This window comes from Adelges cooleyi, unplaced genomic scaffold (genome assembly GCF_023614345.1).
Source record: "Adelges cooleyi isolate 19-005CV unplaced genomic scaffold, UGA_ACOO_1.1 ACOO_flye_CR_arks_rails_tigmint_CR_PRNA_23, whole genome shotgun sequence".
NCBI classification, from domain to species: domain Eukaryota; kingdom Metazoa; phylum Arthropoda; class Insecta; order Hemiptera; family Adelgidae; genus Adelges; species Adelges cooleyi.
In genome coordinates, this window is record NW_026095893.1 from 18,160,192 (window position 1) to 18,179,512 (window position 19,321).

Here is a 19,321-nt window from a genome sequence, read left to right on the forward strand (position 1 = left end):
ATAAGTGACAATTTAGCTTTAGTCCATTTTTCCTGAACTCTTGACAACTATAAGAAGTAAGAACTTAGTTGATGGGTGGAAAAAATGATAAATCACTCTCTCTCACCTGTTGATTTACGATGATACATTTCTGTCGCATACTATATAATATACTGCTAGAATATAGCGAAATAATATTGTCAGCCTTGAAACGTTTTCATTAATAACTCAGTGATTACTTATATAAAACAAAAATGTAGTTGTCACCGAGGAGAGGGGAGGTTAAAAATCTCTAATAATTGTTATAAATGAGAGTGACGAAACTACTCACAGAACAAAATATTTGAAAGTAATTGGACTACTTTTTTTAAGCTAACATTTAGCTTGCGGTATTCTTGAGCTATAAAATATCGTAATTTTTATGGGTTTTGTTTTTATACATTTTGAAGGAGAAGAAGTGAAATTTTTTCCTTAAAAGATTAATTTCAGTTTCTACTGTGCACGTTTAGTGGTCTATAGACTCCCTTCGTGAAGAAATCAGTTTACAGACATTGTCAGTCCAGTTGAGAAAATGCATTTTTTTTAAACCAATTTTTTCTAAAATTTGCATCGAAGCTAAAAATCTACATTTAAGACACGTTTTTTAATGTTTACACAATCATTATACAGCGTTATTTTGTTCATAAAAATTAAAGACCAATGTTGACATTGCGGTTTTGACATTTTTTTTCAAAACATTTTTCGTTTCCGAATTGTTCTGCTTTTAATATTTTAATAACAAGACTGCGATACGCATAACAAGCACTCTCGTGTATTCCAAGTTTGCACTATCTCCAAGTTATTTCAGTTTTAACACGTGTCGTTTAAGTTTTGATGGTAAATGTGTTCGGTCACCAACCTTTTACAACATGACTCTGATTGATGATGTAAAAGTTTATTATTTTCTTTTGAATTCGAAAGTGTCCGTGACTAAAAGCAAACTAAATTTAATTTATTTTTATCTTAAGCTTGCCAATCTTATTTCATGCCATGCACTTTCTTTGTTGGACTTCTTTCCGAAATAAAAAATAAAATTTAACTCAAATTAATTGACCGTGTCACTTTAAAAGTACGTCTGCGTTATGTTCGTATCTCTATTATATTTTTTTTTTACCTTGAAAGAATATAGCGTACATACTTTGACAGTATCCGACAAATTTTTTGTGGCTTTTTTTTATTTCTTTTTTGACATAAGACGTTTGGTATAAAAACGTTTGATCCGGTAATTAAATTGCATTTCAAATTACTCGTCTGATTAGGTTACCTATTATTCGTGGCAGCCAGTGGATAATTTAATATGTAATCCAACCACTGAACACTGAGGGTTTGGAACAAAGTGGTCACCTGTTAATGTTGAAATCCGTTTATTTTGCAGAGCCCAGTTCCGCCACAGTTTGTGTTGTGGTACCACAACGACAAGATTATTTCCACAAGTCATTTCAACCAGAACGGATTGAAAAGTGACCGTCTGTCGATTAGCACGGAACAGAATGGTAAAAATGGACACAAAATCATAAGCCGTCTAACAATCAATAAGGCCATTCAAATGGACACGGGAAACTACACTTGTCAACCGCCCAACACGGATCCCGATTCTACATATATACACATAACTCCGGGTGAGAAAGTACAACAAATCCAAACATGTTAATTTAAAACGTACAACAATAAAATACACAAAAAAAAAAAATACTTCTCAAGTTGTGCTGTGAAAAATATTAAAAATTGTACTTCAATCATATTATATTATATTAATTTATAAGTGAAAAAAACAACCACTAATTTTAGATAATTTAGATTTGAAGCAATAAGTTTAAATATTATAGCTGTTAATTTTGTTGTCCCCAGAATTTGATAACACGGCAGCAATCCAACGACACAAAAGCTCAAACTCAGCAATTTCAACAAGAAGTCTGTGGCTTTTCCATTTAAGCTCATTAATTTTTATTGTCGACAACAAATTGCCAAAGGTTTTTTTCTTATAAAATGAATTTACATTCAATGTGTAATTGTATAAGTTGAAATGAATATATATTATATTATGATTAAAATATACCTAGTTATTTATGAACATTTTTACTAAAAGTTTTGTTCCAACTTGTTGTTGTAAATAGTATATCATGTGGTTCCATAATAAGCTCTTTTATTCTCCTATTGTACAATTATTTCAGAACAACTGATTAAACTTCTCCGTGGGCAAACTTAAAAAATAAAATATATAATCAAGTACATTATAATGCAGCTCCTTGTTTAATTTAAAGTTTTTCAATACTTCTTTCGTCTAAACATTTCATGGCTTATAATAAGTAAGAAGTTTTTTTTTTTAAATTGTATTTTGAAAAATAAAACCATTCAACTCTTACAGTAAACTACAATTCTTTAATTGGATCAGTATTTACTCTGCGTTAATCAAATACTAATATAACACTTTGCCGGTTAACTTGTTAACTTATCATCAAAACTAATAATGTAAATTTAAAATATTCATGAAATATTTAAGACATCCACTATTGCAACAGATAAATCAGCTTTTCTGTAATCATTTTATTCATATATATATTTTGTGATAAATTATTAAAGAAAATTGAACTTGTTAAAATACAAAATAGTGTTTTTCGTTCAGTTTTCCGTTTCTTGAGATTTATTTCCACTGTACATTTTGTAAATAATCCAGGCCATTGGCTTATAATAATCAACAAATATTTATTATTGCATCTATTCTTCTGCTAATTTTTTTTATCGTTATTTATACATTATTATTTAAGGTTTCTGTACTAATTATTTACCACTCAAACGGTAGGTTTAACTCAAATGTAAAGCAAACAAACACTCTAATTTGCTGTTAATGGATAATATGACCGCGTTCGTTATAATTACTTTATCGGCTATTTTGTTTTTCAAATTTCGATGAAATGATTTAATGATAAAAAACGATATAATGGCCAGTCGCATAACCGTTAAATTTTATTGTATAAACTTTCACCATACTACTTAAGCACTGTAATAAGTTAAGTTACCAAACTAACGTTGATTTTTAGTTTTAAGTATTATAAAAAAAAAATATATGATATTGTAAAAAAAATGTAGTTTCTTTAATCTTTAAAGAAATATATCTATATTATTTAAAACACGTGTTATAAAGAATATAAAGCGTTGAATCACATTGTAAGTGAAATTGCATATATTAATCGTTGATCTAATATAATATAGTAGAGAATCTGAATCGAATAAAATAATCGACAGTTTATTAGTTAGTTCTAACATTGTCTTATACTGAAGCTCTCTCTATATTTATATATTATATTATTGTACCTATCATCTGTTTTATAAATCGAATGTAACTTTGTTTGTGTATAAATGTTTATAACTACATTAATATAATGCGAATAAATTAAATAACATTTTAAAATTGCATTTGGTTAATTCTTACCTTATGTCGCTCTTTATAGATTTAATTCAATACTTTTGTAACCAAATATATAACCTAAAGCCATTATACTTTGTACAATAAGATAATGGCATTAAATAAACTGATAAATTATTTAATGTCTTGAATCTTGGACGACAAAAAAATTGCTTTGAAAACTTTTTGATATAAACTCAATAAGTTCAAATGACGATAACGTCATTAAAGATAAATCAACCCCGGACCCAAGTGTATTTAATTTAAAATTTAATACAATACTAACAATATAATATATATGTTGTATACATACATTGTCTTCAAGATCGAACCAACAAGTATCAGTGAGTTTTTTTATTGCTATTGTTTTCTCAACACTTTTTATTGTAGTCTCTATTTAAAGTTGGACCCTTAGCTTTGTAATTTCACTAATGGCTCACGTTTGTATTTTAAACATCTAAAATAGGTTTGAACAATCAAACCTAAAATTTATCAAATTTACATAATTATGGATAAAGTTTTGACCCCAAGATTCCCGGACAAAAGTTCTAATTAAACAATATTGTCTAGGCACTTGGCTATTAGACCAAGTGTAAAAACATGTTGTAGTTGTGTATGTAACCCGTAAACTATCATTAGTGTTTGTGAGCAACGTATTCTCCTCGCATTCACATGTTTCAAGCAAAGGTTAGTGGGTTTGTGTATAATGTTAGTAATAGTGTATATAAATATCATAGAAAAATTATTTAAACGTGCCTGTGCCATGCCGCAATGTTCATGCACTGAGAATATCATAATATACCAAAATGCTATTCCATTAGACTTGGACAGTGTTGGAGACATGATTCGAATGCACAGTTTATTCGGATTATAATAAATGTGTACTCAATTTAATAATGTTGTTTGAAAATCATCGAATAAAAAAAATTACATTTACATCAATCAAGATAGGATGTACTTACACCATAAAAATGGCGTCAAGCAGCCAGATCCTCTGTCTCTATCCGTCAACACCGTTCTTTGTTCGATCCCTAAATCTCCAAGTAATTAATTACAACCACAAACCCAATGTATATTAATATTACACCGAATATATTAAGCTCTAAGGTACGGATCGAGTATATGAACGACCTAAATAACGGTGTGAATTCATTTATCAACTTGCACGCAAAAAGGATGACAAAGAAAATTGCAATAATTTCCAAGTTACAGGCCTTAATACCACACGTCATCAAAAATAATACTCTAACTGTAACTAAAACCATAAATATATCAACAGCCCGGCTTATAATATACTGGTACGATCCGGCATGTCTCTGGAGGCTTTCGAGACGGCAAAGTTGTGAGACGAAGATGTACACATGTCTGTTTAATAGAATATACAGAGAACGTACAATAAAGGAAATGACACGAGACAAACAATGGAGTAATATCCGTCGTCGATTAGAGACGACATAGAACACTATCCCATAGCGAGCACAGCGTTGAAAATGGCTACATTTTTTTTTTCAAAACAAACATTTAACGCCTAGTTGTTGGCAGAGATCACTATAAAAAGCCCACTATAAACAACCAGATAGTAAACCTTATCCCTGGTAATCAGTGTGCACATTTTCTCATGGTGAATTTACTCTCTGGAAATAATATTGAAATCTGCACTCAACAAAATATATAGGAAGGTCATATTCTGGGAATCTTAATCTTTAACACCACCTGTCATCTTGAAATTCCAAATCGAAAGCTGTTCTTTCAAATAGTCCACCGGGTCTACTTTTTTACTCGAAATAAATAGAAATACTTTATGTATAGGTATCTTATTAGTTAAGTCTGTTGAAAATTTAAATATTCGCCAACATTTGTCCGAAACACTTAAGAAACTCTTGAGTTTGGATCGTTAAAAAGTTTTTAAAAAAACACCCCTTGGGCATTGATTTTTCAATCAAATCAGACTCGAATTCAAACTATATCAGCGCTGTACAGAAAATTCTCGACGACAAACATATTACACACAAACCTTTTGACATTTTGTACTTGAAGGGAATGCATAAAAAAAAAAAAAAAAAGAGTATAATATGGGATTGGAAAATTTCTATTACCTTAGGAGATAGTTTAGTGGCACAATTTTATATTATATTATAATGTATAACTAATAATGAATTAATATTTAAACAAAACAATCTAATATTTTCGAAATAATTCTATCGCATAATAGATGATGTTATGTGGAAAAAACAAAACATTTTCCAGTACAGGAAAGTACATATTTATAATGTATAACAAGGCAACATAATAATATACTGTGTCTGAAGTTTGCTGTCAAAACAGATGTTACACTTGAAAATGTAATATAATTTTGTCAGCAAGTTGAAGCAGTCAAATTAGTGGTGTCACAAGGGTTTTGTGGCCGTAGGTAGGTATATAATTAATATGTACAATTAATTGCTACACATATCCACTGAGTTACTATTAAATTATTATCAAACAAACTATTATTATTAATTAATTTAAATAATCTATTTTCCATACAATGTTGTGCAAGCTAGAGAAAACGCCCTCAGTGTGATTTCTAATAGGTTCTCATCCTTTTGAGGTCCATGTCCTCTTTCATACTGTTATATGAGGTCACACCGACTCACTCCTATAAGATTCAAGTATATTTACATTAGGAAGGAAACCCTTTGGATTACTTCGAATAGCAATTCTATTGATAAGAAATCGTACCCAAAAGATAATTAATCCGGCCAAAAGTTGAAAAAGTTCACCAATAATATCATAAATTCCGTGCCCCCTAAAACGGGCGGAGAGCAATTTTCGGGCCAATATATACTATTAAATATATTATATAAAATACCTTTTAGATAGGATTTCTTATCTATAGACTTGTTACATGAAGTAATCGGTAAGTATTGACCATTGCAGTTTGTGCCGTCTTTTACTAAAATAGAATAAAGAAGAAACCTATTTTGTTCACACTTAAAGAAAGATAATAGAACACTTTACACAATATGTACTAATAAATTACAGCTCGACGAAAAAAGGAGCGAAACGGTTAAAAAAAAAACTAAAATAATAAAACATTAAATAAATTAAAAAATGTAAAGTGTAGCCGTAAAACGAAAAATTTTACAAGAGCCAAATATTAAAGCTAATAGCGATGGCCGACAGTCATCATTACCGAAGTTTACCAAACGCGGTCAATGCGGTATGTGGTTAACCAGACATGCGGTTAATGAAGGATATCTATAAAATGTAAACAAATTAATAGTAATTTGTTAAGAGTGACCTAAGTTACATGCCGTTTTTTGTTAAAAAGGTCCTTCTCATATAATGTTATGTATATCCTTAGTAACCAAAGTTATTTAATTTCATTATTATATTATATTGAATTAGTTTGTACTTGATCGAAATTGTGATGATCGATCCGAATAAGCAAATTTATATAAAGAGCAAAATAGTTTTTTGTTTCTCCTGAAAAGTTGTTAAAAAGTGACATATTATGTTTCTTTTAACAAATTCCCATTCGAATATATTATATTGAAAAATATATAAACATACAAATATATTTTAAAAAATGTATCAAAAAAAATAAAGGTCTCCTTAACAAAATTGTAGTACAAGGTTTTTGTATACTTTTTCAATTAATGTTTGGCAAATGTGCTTGAATAATAAATACTTCTAGTCCCTTTGTGCAAAAGCAACATTTTGTTGGATGTGTCATTATTAGAATTGAGACAAAACTACAACGCAATTGTTTCAATTGTTTATGGTTTCTCTTTTAAATGGAATATTTCAACTAAAGTTCCATCGCAACGTTAAAAGTTTGGCAAATCGCATTTTAATGAATGCGACAGTAAAAAGAAACTGCTTTGGCACAACTCAAAAATATACCCAACAGCTTCCTTTTTGTGATGTACTTAAATTTTGTTGACAATTTCTATAATTGCAACTATTCGGCTGAAAGATCCTTTTCGAAGCTGAAATTGTTCAAAAATCACTTGAGAAATTCTACTTCACAACAAAGATTAAGTATTGAAAAACAGATAAAACAAATATTGGGAAGATACCAACAATTTTTTTTTATTGATCACTAATTACTCTGCTTAATCAGTTTGCTATATTATACTTACTCAAGTCTTGACAAGTACCTACTTAAAATATACTGACTTTCCACCTGAAAACAACAATATACCAATTACTTACCAATTAAAATGTACTTTAAAACACTATTAAGTATAATCTAAACAATTAATAGATGATTATCAAATATACCCAATTCAAATTGTAATGTAGTCCTTTTTTAAGATGAAAGTCAATAAAATTGTAATTTTGGCTAACTTAACAAAATAAATTAAAGAAATTTGCACTATTAAGTTATCTGAATATGATTCAAATGAAAACAATTTTTTTTTTGCGTTTCACAAAAATTAAGCTTTAACATCGTTGAAGTTGTTGTCAGCTTTTTGATGTTGGACCAAAAAAAAAAATGTATAAATACTAATTAAAGCATTTGCTAAAATTCAAATTAAATACAAACAAATTGTACATTTTTGTTACACACAAAACATTTTAAAATGTCTTTGTTTTATTATTGCTCGATACATTTTGTCTTAATAAGTCTAAAACAACCTATAAAATAAAATATATGTTTTAATAAAACTGTAAAAATACTTTAAAAAGTACACTCCTTTCTTGGGAAAGTTTTTGATATTTTAATAGTTTTTTTTTACTGTCTTTAGATAAATTCTCTTTAAATAAATGTTCAAAGAATGTGAAAACTTTCTGTAAAAAATCCAAATCTAACCATTGCCAACAGACTTTGGTGTGAGAATTTTTTACAATTTTAATGTAGTTGTTTTGCTGTAAGATTTCCGTACCCGAATACAAAGAAACCAGTCGAAACACACCGTTCGTACTGTCAAAGTTTTGATCGGCTTTCGCTTCAGTTTTAGAAAAACAAATGTAGCTATATCGTTTTTTATAAATTAGTTTTTTCAAAAAAAAATTACATAAACAAAATGTGTACACACACGTATAAAAAAAACCGATTATAAAAATTTGATTTATTTAGTATAAATAAAAAAAGCAAAAGAGTCAAAAAGATTGTTAAGAAAGAAACATAAAAAAGCAAGAGAGAGACGTCGTCGTTTCAATAGTTAATTAATCTAGCGTATCGAGAAATATGTTTCGTTCACGGGTCGACGAAAGATATCATAATGTATCTTGTGCCGTTGGTCACTTCAAGACCCTCGTGATAGTGAGTCAGTCGTCCGGGGTGCATTAACATCCAACCGACCTTCATGTCGGTCACTTTACACTTGTACCTCAGGAAATGACAACCACCGCCCTGTGAAAAACCGAAAAACAATTAAAACCTTATAATGAACTTACGTTGTCCGACTACTCACCTGATAGTCTATACCGGGCTTGTTCAAGGCGATGTTTATCGTGTAAGTAGACGAATCGTGATGAGGCCTCAACGAAGCCTGACCGTGCGGGTTGTACTTGACGACAAAGTTCATTATCGAACGTGGAGGCTGCACGAGAAAAATTAACAAACAGATATTATATATCATTTTTTTTTTTTGCATAAATATATATCTTTTTTTTATATACAAAACCAACCAAAGTAATTAACAGATTAGCATACGGATTAATTAAAATAGTAGCATTAAAAGCAAAATTTAAGTAACGATAATATTTTACGTGTACTTTAATAAATTATAGGCCAGTCGGAGATTTAGCTGATAGCCGAAAAGATCCAAACCAAACTAAAAAATGAGTTTCTACATTTTCATTTGTTAAGTTTAATTGGGATTTTTTCCTGACTGACTGGATCAATCGATTGAAGTTAAACAAATAAAATACACTTAAGCCTTAATTGTTCAATTCTACAGCAAGCTTCTATTTTTTTTTCTCCGTTAGTAACTACAAGCATTACACAATATTCGGATTGACGGTAAAATTAACAGCGGTATTAATTTTGAAATTAAAAAGCAGCTTACTCCGTCCGAGTAATAGCCGAGGAACACATGCTCTTGCAATCTGGAAACGTATAGCTTTAAGAATTTAAGCCACACTTTGTGCAAACCGACTTGTCTCATGTGAATGTCTCTGGTCGGCACGGCTTCGTATCCGGTGTCCAATCTCGGGTCCTAGAGTTAAGTTGTTACCATGCAATATAATTTATATATGTTAATATTACCGAGAGCGGGTGTAACTTAAGTACACTAAAGATTAATATGTGACAAGCAGAGAACACACACATGCTAATTATTAGAGATTTTTTTGCTTTTGGTTGGTTCGTATTTTTTAAACCGTTCCTCCCACACATACGTCGTGATTGTAACCGATAAATATTTTCTGCTGTAGCGGTGACACGTACGAACGGAGGAATTCGAGCCAATGCTTGTCGAGTCCGATTTGATTCATGTGTATGTCTCTGGTGGGCACGGCTTCGTAACCGGTTCGAAGACGAGTGTCCTTCGAAATTATCGTATTTTGCAAATTTACCTATCGGACGTTTAATTCGAACGACACATTTGTGTGCGTAGTTTTTATACTTACGTTGTTCGTGCCGTCAGACCATTGACCGAAATTTTCCATGATGTCGATGAACTCTGTGCAGAATTTTTCAGTGACGATGGGGAACCAAAAAACGTCCGGACAAGGCTTTAACGAAAAATGATATATATATGTGAATAAAAAGAAAAAATTATATATATTGTTTAATTTGTCCGCCGTGACTACCTGTGCGGGGTCCTTGTCGGGGTTAAAGTTTTCCATATATTCCGGATGAATGTAGCGTTGTTCCCAGTCGTATCGATTTTCGAACAACTGATAGACTTCGGGGTGTTTCAAAGTAGTGTCAAACGTTTCCGAATCGATCAAATGACCGTACGTGTATTGGTTATCGACATACATAAAAACTCCCTGAGAACAAAATAAAGCAAAATAAGTCAATGTATAATAGTTGTTTTGGTTGGTTTGAAAAATTTACTTTGTCCCTCAACGATTTTGAAAAAGCCATATCGTAGTCCATGTCTTCTTGTTTGTACGAAGGTCTAGTGATTTTGTTATCTAAAATTTTGCCTTTCATCAGGTAACAGGTTGCTATGTATGGTACGTTCCATACGCCTCTATAATGGGAAACAAATATATATATATATAATTATAATAAATCTATTTCAAACTTGGATTGATCGCTTTCAAATAGACACTATTAAATATATTAATATAAATTATTTTAAATACACATGTGTTGTTAATAATCATATTAATTGATAAATACATAATATATATATATATATATATATATATATATATATATATATATATATATTACTGTTAGTACTATTCTAAAACTGTTTTCCAAAAACTAGACCTAAAAAAGTAAAGTAAGAAAAAAAATGTTCCCCCCTTTTTTTGGTTAGATTTAAGTTATATTTTAAATACATTTTTACTATTTATAATTTCAAATGATATTTTATTTGAACTGTTTCAAATATTCTGTTGTTTTTTAAAAAAAATTGAATTCATTTTATTATTTAAACTTATTTGTCATATTATTTCCATTATTACTTTTAAATGAAAAATTATATCAATTATTTTTAAATTGTTTAAATAAAAATGTACTTGAAATTAAGACAAAAATTAATATAACAATATCGTTATATTATTTTTTCCAAAGCCAAAAAGTTTATTGTACTTTTTTAGGCAATTTTTGGGAAATTAGCCTTAAAATTTTTGTTCTACCGTAATCAAAGGGAAACAGGTGTTTTCTGTTTTTCTTTTAAGAGAAATATGTACTTTTTCCACATTATACAATTGCAAAGTATTTAAAATTATTGAAAACATCGATTTCATCTTAAAAATTATGTTTTGTAACAATCTGCAGAAATAGAAAAAATGTATTTAATAGGTATGAGTTTATGTTTAAATCAAAACCCAAGCCCGATTGATTTATAAATGCACTAACAAGTTAATTGTGTTGTTTTTGTGCCAATTTAATGTTACACAGAATTAAATACATGCAGGGGAATTTTATTAGAGCCGGCAAACAATAGGAAGTGCCATTTAACCAACTAGGAAAGGGTCGGGATAGAAAAACTCACTCGGTATAATTTTCACATTAATTGACAGCGCGAAGCTAACTTGAGCACACGGCAGATAAATACGTGGAGCAGTTATTTCAAAACCACCAGTGGGTAACATTAGAAATATAAAAACAAGTTATTTATTTTTATTTTTTATTTTTAAAATCCAAACGGCAAATTATGTCGACCAAAAAATGTATCGTTGTTGTGTGCGTTGTAATTCTACTGTTGGTGGCCGTTGTGAACGTCAACGGCAAACGGGGACGAGGAAAAACCAGATCGAAGAACAAAATTCAAATCGGATTACCCATCACGGGAAAGTACAGAGATCCGGAATCCGATCAATATTACAATCACAACGATGTAATTAATTTTTTTTTTTTTTATATATATATATATATAAGCTTTATACAGCATCTAATTTTTTTGTTCTTTTAAATTTTCCACAAGGGAGCCAAAATTATTATGGCGTCTCATTTCGACTATGAATACGTGCTGGGACATAAGATAATATTCGTGTGCGTGGCTCGAGGCGATCCGAGGCCTCAGATCACTTGGTTCAAAGACGGCGTTGAACTGTACTACCATTACAACCATCATGTAAGTAATTAAAAAAAAAAAAATTTTAAAAATGTTCAAAATACTTAAAATGTTGTAAAATTTATTGTTCGAGGTACACGAATGGAAATTGGGTGTGGACAGAATAAAATCAAAACTGGAAATCGACCCTGGGACTCAAATGGACGCGGGTGTCTACGAGTGCTCGGCCGACAACAATTACAGCATTGACAGAAGAAGTTTCAAGACCGATTTCAGCATTGCTTTTGAATCGTAAAACCAATTTTCATACGTTCATATCAATTATTACCATAATTAATTCGAGTTAAGTTATTACGACACGCTGTTTAAGACAAATTATACTACTAATAAGTTTAAGTTAAGTCGTTATAATAAGTTTAAGTTACATACGTTTTGTTGTAATTGACAATATCCATGTAATCAAACGACCGAGCGTAAAATCCATCTTTAGATAAAGCGCCCCAAAAGTTTGACCACGCCTTAAAAGGCCGCGTTAACATTGGGGCAATTATTTTTCTAAAAAAAAAAAAATTGTTTATAATTATGAGCTTATTCGTTTTTTAATAAAATTATATCCGTCTTACTTGTTCTGTTGGATTAATACTTTTAACACTTCGGAGTTGTCCAAGTGTGCCTCGCTTTCTACGTAGAATAAGTAATCACACGACTTGCTCGTGCACAGCGAACTAAAAACAGTATGAAACAATTAAACAAACGGGGCATTTCAAATGCAAGTACGCATTGCTTACAATGCAAAATGACGAGAGTGAATGCCGTCGTCGGCGGTCTTATGGAAAACAAACGTGCCGTTGTATTGATCGCTTACTCTAGAAATAAAACGATCCACTTGGTCTTTATGGTAGGCTACCTGTTTGGTAAAAAGTACATGATATATATTAATTAAAACGAGATCGTAACTAAAATCCTAATTTCAATTGGCAAAAAAAAAAAAAGAAATCCTCCTAAAAATAGCGGATTTTCTTTGTTTGAGCACGGGAAATGTTTGGTGTTCACACAAAAATATGAACTTCATTGGGTCGTCACCAACTCTGTCCGAAATTGAAATGTTTTCTCATCGACACTCACCAATGTTGTTATTGATAGAAATATCCTAGTTTTTGGGTAGTCAAGGTTCTGGATTTTTTCCAAAAACTCTTCAAAGAACGGCGTAGGCCTGTCGATAACTACAGATATCAAAACTATCGGATAGTTTTCTTGCTGAAAAAAAAAAAAAGTAATTATGATATATTTACTTCAGCCCAGCTAATAAAATCGTACTAAGAACATTAGGTGTGCGGTTGGACTTACGTTTAAAGTGGACAAATCCAAATTGCCGTCTTTGCAGAAATCGCATCCTATTTCGGGAGACCATTTGTTGGGTATATAATTTGCGTAGCTGTTTAACGTCATTTTGGACACTCCGTTGCCGTGAACCAGAGCCGGATGAGTATTGAAACGTACATTTTCCAGCACGTACGATTTGTTGACCAGCCTCAACCTGACGTCGTCTACAACGGCAAAGCAAACAGCTGGTTAGTGTTGAATATAGTTTTTAAATTTTCAACATTTTACCTTCGACGGCGTAAAGACTTTGGAACAGACTGGCATAGTTGTCCAACTTGATGTTAAGTTTTTCTCTAAGTTCGGCGTTTAAAAACAGCTTTGTCAAGTGCAATTGATCGTCGTCCAAATCTTTTATAGGTTTTTCCGACAAGAGTTTATACAGTTCGCTCGCGTAGCCGATGAAAGCTGTTCAATAATATAACAAGTATTGTATGCTGTTTATTTTTTTTTTTTAAATATTTTATTAATCAAACCTCCAGAGTTTATGAATCGATAACCGTCCTGTTCGACCACAGGATACTGACTGGCTAATTTAACGTCCGGCCAACAACTTTTTTCGGTAGAAAACACGATTGAAGCGTCAAATTTGTTAAATTTGTTTAAAATTGTGCTGCTGTTTGCTAACAACACTACGTCGTACCTGATAATTGAAATTTATAATATATAATATAATTATTATTACAATACACAAAACATTATCGAAGTTAACTTACGCATCAGTCAGTAGAACAGCCAAGTTGTCGTTGTCCTTATATGGCTCGAGAGCTTCGAGAAATAAATTAAGTTTGTAGCCGCCGCCCACGCTTTTCATGTTTCCGCCCAACCATGGTTTGTCGAGACCGACTATCTGCGTTCGAATACAATCATTACATTGTAATACACAATATTATTTCTGTTAAGACTTACTCACAACGACTTATGGTACATACTTTGGTTTTGAGATTGTAAGTGTTGGCCGAATGAAGGTATCGTTTAAGGCCATCGGTTTTTTCAGACGCAACTGTTATGATCAGCAAATCTAAAAAAAATATACGTACATCAGTTATATTGAGCTTAACGCGTTACTGAAGGGCTGTTTAGCTAACTTAACAAAAAAAACAAAAATTACTAAAAATGCATAACGCGTCACCCAAAAAGCCGTCATTTGATGAAAATTATCAATCGCTTTGTCGCGCTTATCTGAGCGTTCTGCACGACAAAATACACTATCGGGGGTCGGTAAAACATTATCTAGATTACCAAAAAAAAATGTAACGTTAAATACTAGAAACCGATTTATTGTCAAAATGTTTAAAATTTATATTCAACATTGTTTCACCTTAACCGTCTTAACCAAAATTGTTTTGACGTACTAATTGTAAGCTTATTATTTTTTTTTTATTAACTCATTCCCTCCCTGCCAAACTTATGAACCAAACCATACACCGTTGAAAAATTATCTATTTTTTTTAGTTTAAAAAAATCCAGTGTCCGAAACACATGTACCTCCTTTACGACCCTACAATGGTGACGTATTGAAGACGTGCCCATGAACATAATATAAAGGGAACACATGGGATATGTACGCTTTTCAATCGGCACGTTTTCAACAAGCAGGCTATAGCTGCTGTTACGAGTAACGGTACTTGTTATTGTACGGTTTAATTATTATTAAACAAAAAATATATTACACTCATAATGTGTAATATTATTGTATTATGTAATATCTCTTAAAGTGTGTATGTAATTTTTAGATTTTTATACTCCAATAAAGGCAGGATTGACATTTCCTATTGACCCTAACGCTGAGTATATAGATAACAAACCCAACAGGAAGCATGCAAAGAACTAGATAACATTTTAGTAACATTATATATGTATATAATAAATCCGATAAATGAGGCACAGAAAAAAAAACCATTAATTAAAATTACAGAATAAAAATCGATGAGTTTGCTTTTACTGAATTAGGAATAATTTTACTACAAAGAACTACTTTGTAAAGTACACCGACATATATTTTATAGATCATTTAATTTTAATAGACTTATTACTTTAACTGTTACTCGTTTGAGCGTATTAAGTTGCACAAATAGTTAGTGAAATACTTATGAAATTGCTAAATAAATATTAATTAAAATAAAAAATTAGGTTTTAGATAAGAAATTAGACACAAATTGTTTATTTGATAGTTTAAGTAAAAAAAATTTAAAACTATTTCGTAGTTGACCAAGTAGTATAAAAAAAAACAAATGTTTTAATTAGTTTCAAATATATACTATTATTAATTTGTAACTATTATTCTGCTTTATTATTTTACAATTAAATAGGTTTTTAAATCTTTTTTTTTTACCTTAGTTTTTCAAAGCGTATACAAAAAAATAGTTAGATTTTCTACAATACAGTCCCATAAAATACCTAATAAGAACTTTAAAGTAAACTAATAGTAGATAGAAAAATGTAGATTTTCCAAGAAAAAAAAGCAAATTAATTTAGCCATTGATATGTTTTATAAAATAGGCAAATCGTACAAGATTTGTCAAAAAAAAAAAAATGGAAGATTATTGTTAAAAATTCTATTAAAAAAAAAGTATAGAGTAAATTCGATTTATACATTCAGTTTTAATTTTTAAACCATTTTATCTGATACACCGGCTGCGGTCGGTATCGCTGTATTTTTTTATTGTACAATCAAATTTATAATATAATAGCTACCAAAAAAAGTGTGTTATTCATACAAATTATTGTATTTTTGTTTAGAGGTAGGTGTAGGTACCCATTTTACTCACTCTGGTCGGTGTCGGTGTCGGCGGATACGATATCCGAATATGGCAAAAAAGCAAAGACGGTCGCCACAAGAACAGTGTGTATTCTCATTTTGATCGTTTTCCAGTGTACAAGTAACTTTGTAATTTTATACACCTATTAGGTGGATGGGTAATATTATTATTATATTTGAGATTGTTCGAGTTTATGAACACATTTTGCCGGTCAGAACGGGTACACGGAAACCACCGCGTTACGCACAAATTAACGTTAATTCAATTACCATCAGGGACGACGGCACAAATCACTGTGTCTATTACAATACTATTGCGACTGACGTCGGCCGCACTTTTGTCGGTCGTTGCCAGCAGCGGGGCTGCACACGGTACACAGATTGGAATATTATTATTATTATTCAGAGCACAATGTTATCACTCTGTACAGCGCAGCCGCAGCTGCTACATATGTAATCTGTATACGGAGTGATACAAAGGGATGAGACGCACGTGATAACAACCACGACAACAAACGGAAAGACAATTTTTAGCGCCTCCTGGCGGTTTGCCCGGCCAGAGGTATACATTGTATGTCCCCGGCCATAACGAAAAATACTTTTGTTACTTCCTTCAAATAAAAATAATTAAAAATAGCAACTGCATATTATCACCGGTTGGCACATGGTAAAATATTGAAATTCTGTAAGACAATAAATAATTGTGGGGCGAAAATGCAAAAAGTACTATTGGAGTTTTACTGACTTTTTAAACCAAGTGTTGTTGGTAAAAGTATTTTTCACATGCTTTAATACGATTTTTTAAACATTGAATTACATCAATAAACGTACTATTTTCAACCAATATAGTAAGTACATTTTGCTTTGATCATTGGAAATAGTATGTTTCGACTGTGATTTTTCCAAAACGTTCTGTTTTAGCTAAATAAGTTTAAATATTTCAACTAGATTAAAGTAAAAACACTTTTTTTTCCTTAAAATGTATTGTCGAAAAAAAATTTGAAAAACAATCAACTCACAAATCTATAATATTTAGTATTTCTTTGAACTTAGTCAAAGCAAAACACAAATAAATGTACTAAAAATGAACATAACATTACTTCAGTCTAACATAAATTCAAATTAATTAAATTACCGGTATAATAAGGAGAATTATTGAGAAAATCACGATTTAAGATTTTAATTTTTAAAGATAAATAAACCTTATCACACATAACAGGCTATCGCAAACATTTGGCGGGAATAACTTATAGTGTTTGGAAAGATATCAACGATATTTGTTTTATAATTATTTATGTTGGCATAATGTTTAATGTAAGTATAGGTAAAAAAAAATTAAAGACCGCTTTCTATAATTTATTTAAACCATATAATTTAATAAAATATAACGGTAAATTAAAATAAAAGATAATATTTTGTTTTGGAAATAGTACGTTTTGCATCAAGATGGAAATAATAGGTATGTTTTGACTAATTTTTTTTCCTTTCCATATCGAAATCCATAGCAAATAGTATACGTTTGAAACCCGGGGTTTTAGTTTGAATAGCTGTTATAAAAATAGTTTGAACGAATAAGTGTTGTATTAGGATAATATTATACTTCACAATTTAGCAAAATATCATAACAGTTCAGTGTGTTGAGTTTAAAAATTAAAAAAAATTCCAAGCATTTGAATATAATATTATATTGACTAAAATTTCGCCTCCTTAACGGTTTTGAAATTGTCAGTTAACACCTTTATCCACTCACCCATTCAGTTTTAAAATAATTGTCGTTGACTTTTTAGTAGATTTTCCTTTTCTTATAAGAAAAAAAAACAATAACTGTATGTAATCAATATACTTAAAATTGTTTAGTTTATGGCTTTAAGTGGAAGTCATGCCCTTTAAAAATAATCTTAAAAACGTGTATAGGTCAAAACGAAATGGTCATTGAAAACAAACGTTGATACCGTTAAAAAGAGGAAAACTACAGTTTACAACTATAGTTAAGACCGTCGGTATTAAAATTATATTTTACCTTACATAGAGGGGCACTTAAAAAAGTAGTAAATTTTGAATGTTAGGTTAATATAAAAATAAAAACCGACCATAATGTTCTCATTATTTAAAATATGTAAAAAAAAATGTCCTGCCATTATTATTTAACCGATAATAGATAATAATATGCGTAGCTATGTTTAGATGAAAACAAAATTCAGACAAAGTTTGATGATTCCAATGTGAAAGAATCCTAATTACTGAACTAATAATTACACATCTCAGTTTAACCTTTTTAAAATACGATTTTGTAAAAAAAATTGCCTATACCGAACACCTTGAAGAATATTAAGGTTAAGTTTTATTAACTTTTCAAACAACAAATCCTACACCTTATCTTCATATCAAAGAATAAATTTGAATTAAAAATATGTATTCGTGTAAAATATAAGAATTAATTACATTTTCGATAATACGATTAATCATTATTATTGTAAATAGTTTAAAAATTCAGAAACGTTACACATTTAACTGTTTACACGAATTTTACATAATATTTGATGTACATATGTTTTTTCAATGGATTTTAGTATTGGGTCTAAAGTCTTTATAACATGGAACGATGCGTCTAGGCGATAAAGAATATTAATTAATAATCACACATTTTTGCTCAAATAAGCACAAATTCATTTTTTCACGATTCATATGAACCTGTGCCGAGGCTGCTGTTGAAAAATAATTTACAGTTAAAACAAATTTGAAATTAAAAAACAATGTGTTTAACCCGAGGCTGACCTGGTGTAATTATTGGCAAATTTCTCCTTGGACTGTTGTTAAGCTTGATTTTTCAAATAATGAACCACTCATCTTCACTGTTGTGTGATAGTGATAACCTAATAGGGACTAGGGAATATTATTTTAAATATTAATACATTATGTTGTGCATAATATTATGCTACAGCCATGATGTACAGCGAGTAGTATCTATACCTACCTACCTAGTTATTTTTTTTCTTATCATAGTTTGTAAGATTCAGTCTAAAAAATTCTGTATGTATTCTCAAATAAAGGCCATCGAAATGAAAACCTCCTAAATTTGCCATTTGGTATTAGTTTTGAAATTTAAATCTTATTTTTGAGGAGGTG

At 30.4% G+C, this 19,321-nt stretch overlaps 3 protein-coding genes across 6 annotated transcripts in view; 2 read left to right on the top strand and 1 right to left on the bottom strand.

Annotated features, from left to right (window-relative positions):
* LOC126836178 (neuronal growth regulator 1-like) overlaps positions 1-2,308 on the top strand; it is a 109,725-nt gene extending 107,417 nt beyond the window's left edge. For both annotated transcript variants that reach the window (XM_050569364.1, XM_050569365.1), the window contains 2 exons: positions 1,394-1,637; positions 1,867-2,308. In XM_050569364.1, coding sequence (XP_050425321.1) covers positions 1,394-1,637; positions 1,867-2,003 — 381 coding nt within the window. In that variant the 3' untranslated portion in view covers positions 2,004-2,308. The remainder of the gene's footprint in view (positions 1-1,393; positions 1,638-1,866) is intronic.
* Positions 2,309-8,466: 6,158 nt separating this feature from the next.
* LOC126836176 (procollagen-lysine,2-oxoglutarate 5-dioxygenase) lies at positions 8,467-16,560 on the bottom strand. Of its 2 annotated transcripts, none has more exons than XM_050569360.1 (16): positions 16,206-16,560; positions 14,367-14,455; positions 14,151-14,284; positions 13,911-14,077; positions 13,666-13,842; positions 13,402-13,601; positions 13,180-13,311; positions 12,843-12,961; positions 12,678-12,779; positions 12,484-12,609; positions 10,419-10,557; positions 10,169-10,351; positions 9,986-10,090; positions 9,424-9,573; positions 8,827-8,955; positions 8,467-8,765 (listed from the first exon to the last, which is right to left on the bottom strand). In XM_050569360.1, the coding sequence occupies exons 1-16, from the start codon at positions 16,291-16,293 to the stop codon at positions 8,610-8,612; spliced, it is 2,196 nt and encodes a 731-aa protein (XP_050425317.1). In that variant the 5' UTR covers positions 16,294-16,560; the 3' UTR covers positions 8,467-8,609. The 2 variants fall into 2 exon arrangements, with proteins under 2 accessions (XP_050425317.1, XP_050425318.1); XM_050569361.1 differs by lacking the exon at positions 9,424-9,573 and adding an exon at positions 9,755-9,901 and having other exon boundaries at positions 16,206-16,557.
* On the top strand, positions 11,561-12,676 carry LOC126836180 (immunoglobulin domain-containing protein oig-4-like). 2 transcript variants are annotated; one of them, XM_050569367.1, is made up of 3 exons: positions 11,561-11,877; positions 11,965-12,114; positions 12,182-12,676. In XM_050569367.1, the coding sequence occupies exons 1-3, from the start codon at positions 11,695-11,697 to the stop codon at positions 12,347-12,349; spliced, it is 501 nt and encodes a 166-aa protein (XP_050425324.1). In that variant the 5' UTR covers positions 11,561-11,694; the 3' UTR covers positions 12,350-12,676. The 2 variants fall into 2 exon arrangements, with proteins under 2 accessions (XP_050425324.1, XP_050425325.1); XM_050569368.1 differs by having other exon boundaries at positions 12,188-12,676.
* Positions 16,561-19,321: the final 2,761 nt, after the last annotated feature.

Excerpts from the sequence above, each read along its gene's own strand:
- LOC126836180 (XM_050569367.1), top strand. The coding sequence starts at position 11,695 with ATGTCGACCAAAAAATGTATCGTTGTTGTGTGCGTTGTAATTCTACTG. Across the intron at positions 11,878-11,964 it reads AATATTACAATCACAACGAT|GGAGCCAAAATTATTATGGC; the intron begins GTAATTAATTTT and ends ATTTTCCACAAG. Across the intron at positions 12,115-12,181 it reads ACTACCATTACAACCATCAT|TTCGAGGTACACGAATGGAA; the intron begins GTAAGTAATTAA and ends TAAAATTTATTG.
- LOC126836176 (XM_050569360.1), bottom strand. The coding sequence starts at position 16,293 with ATGAGAATACACACTGTTCTTGTGGCGACCGTCTTTGCTTTTTTGCCA. Across the intron at positions 14,456-16,205 it reads CGACACCGACACCGACCAGA|ATTTGCTGATCATAACAGTT; the intron begins GTGAGTAAAATG and ends TATTTTTTTTAG. Across the intron at positions 14,078-14,150 it reads GCTGTTCTACTGACTGATGC|GTACGACGTAGTGTTGTTAG; the intron begins GTAAGTTAACTT and ends TTCAATTATCAG.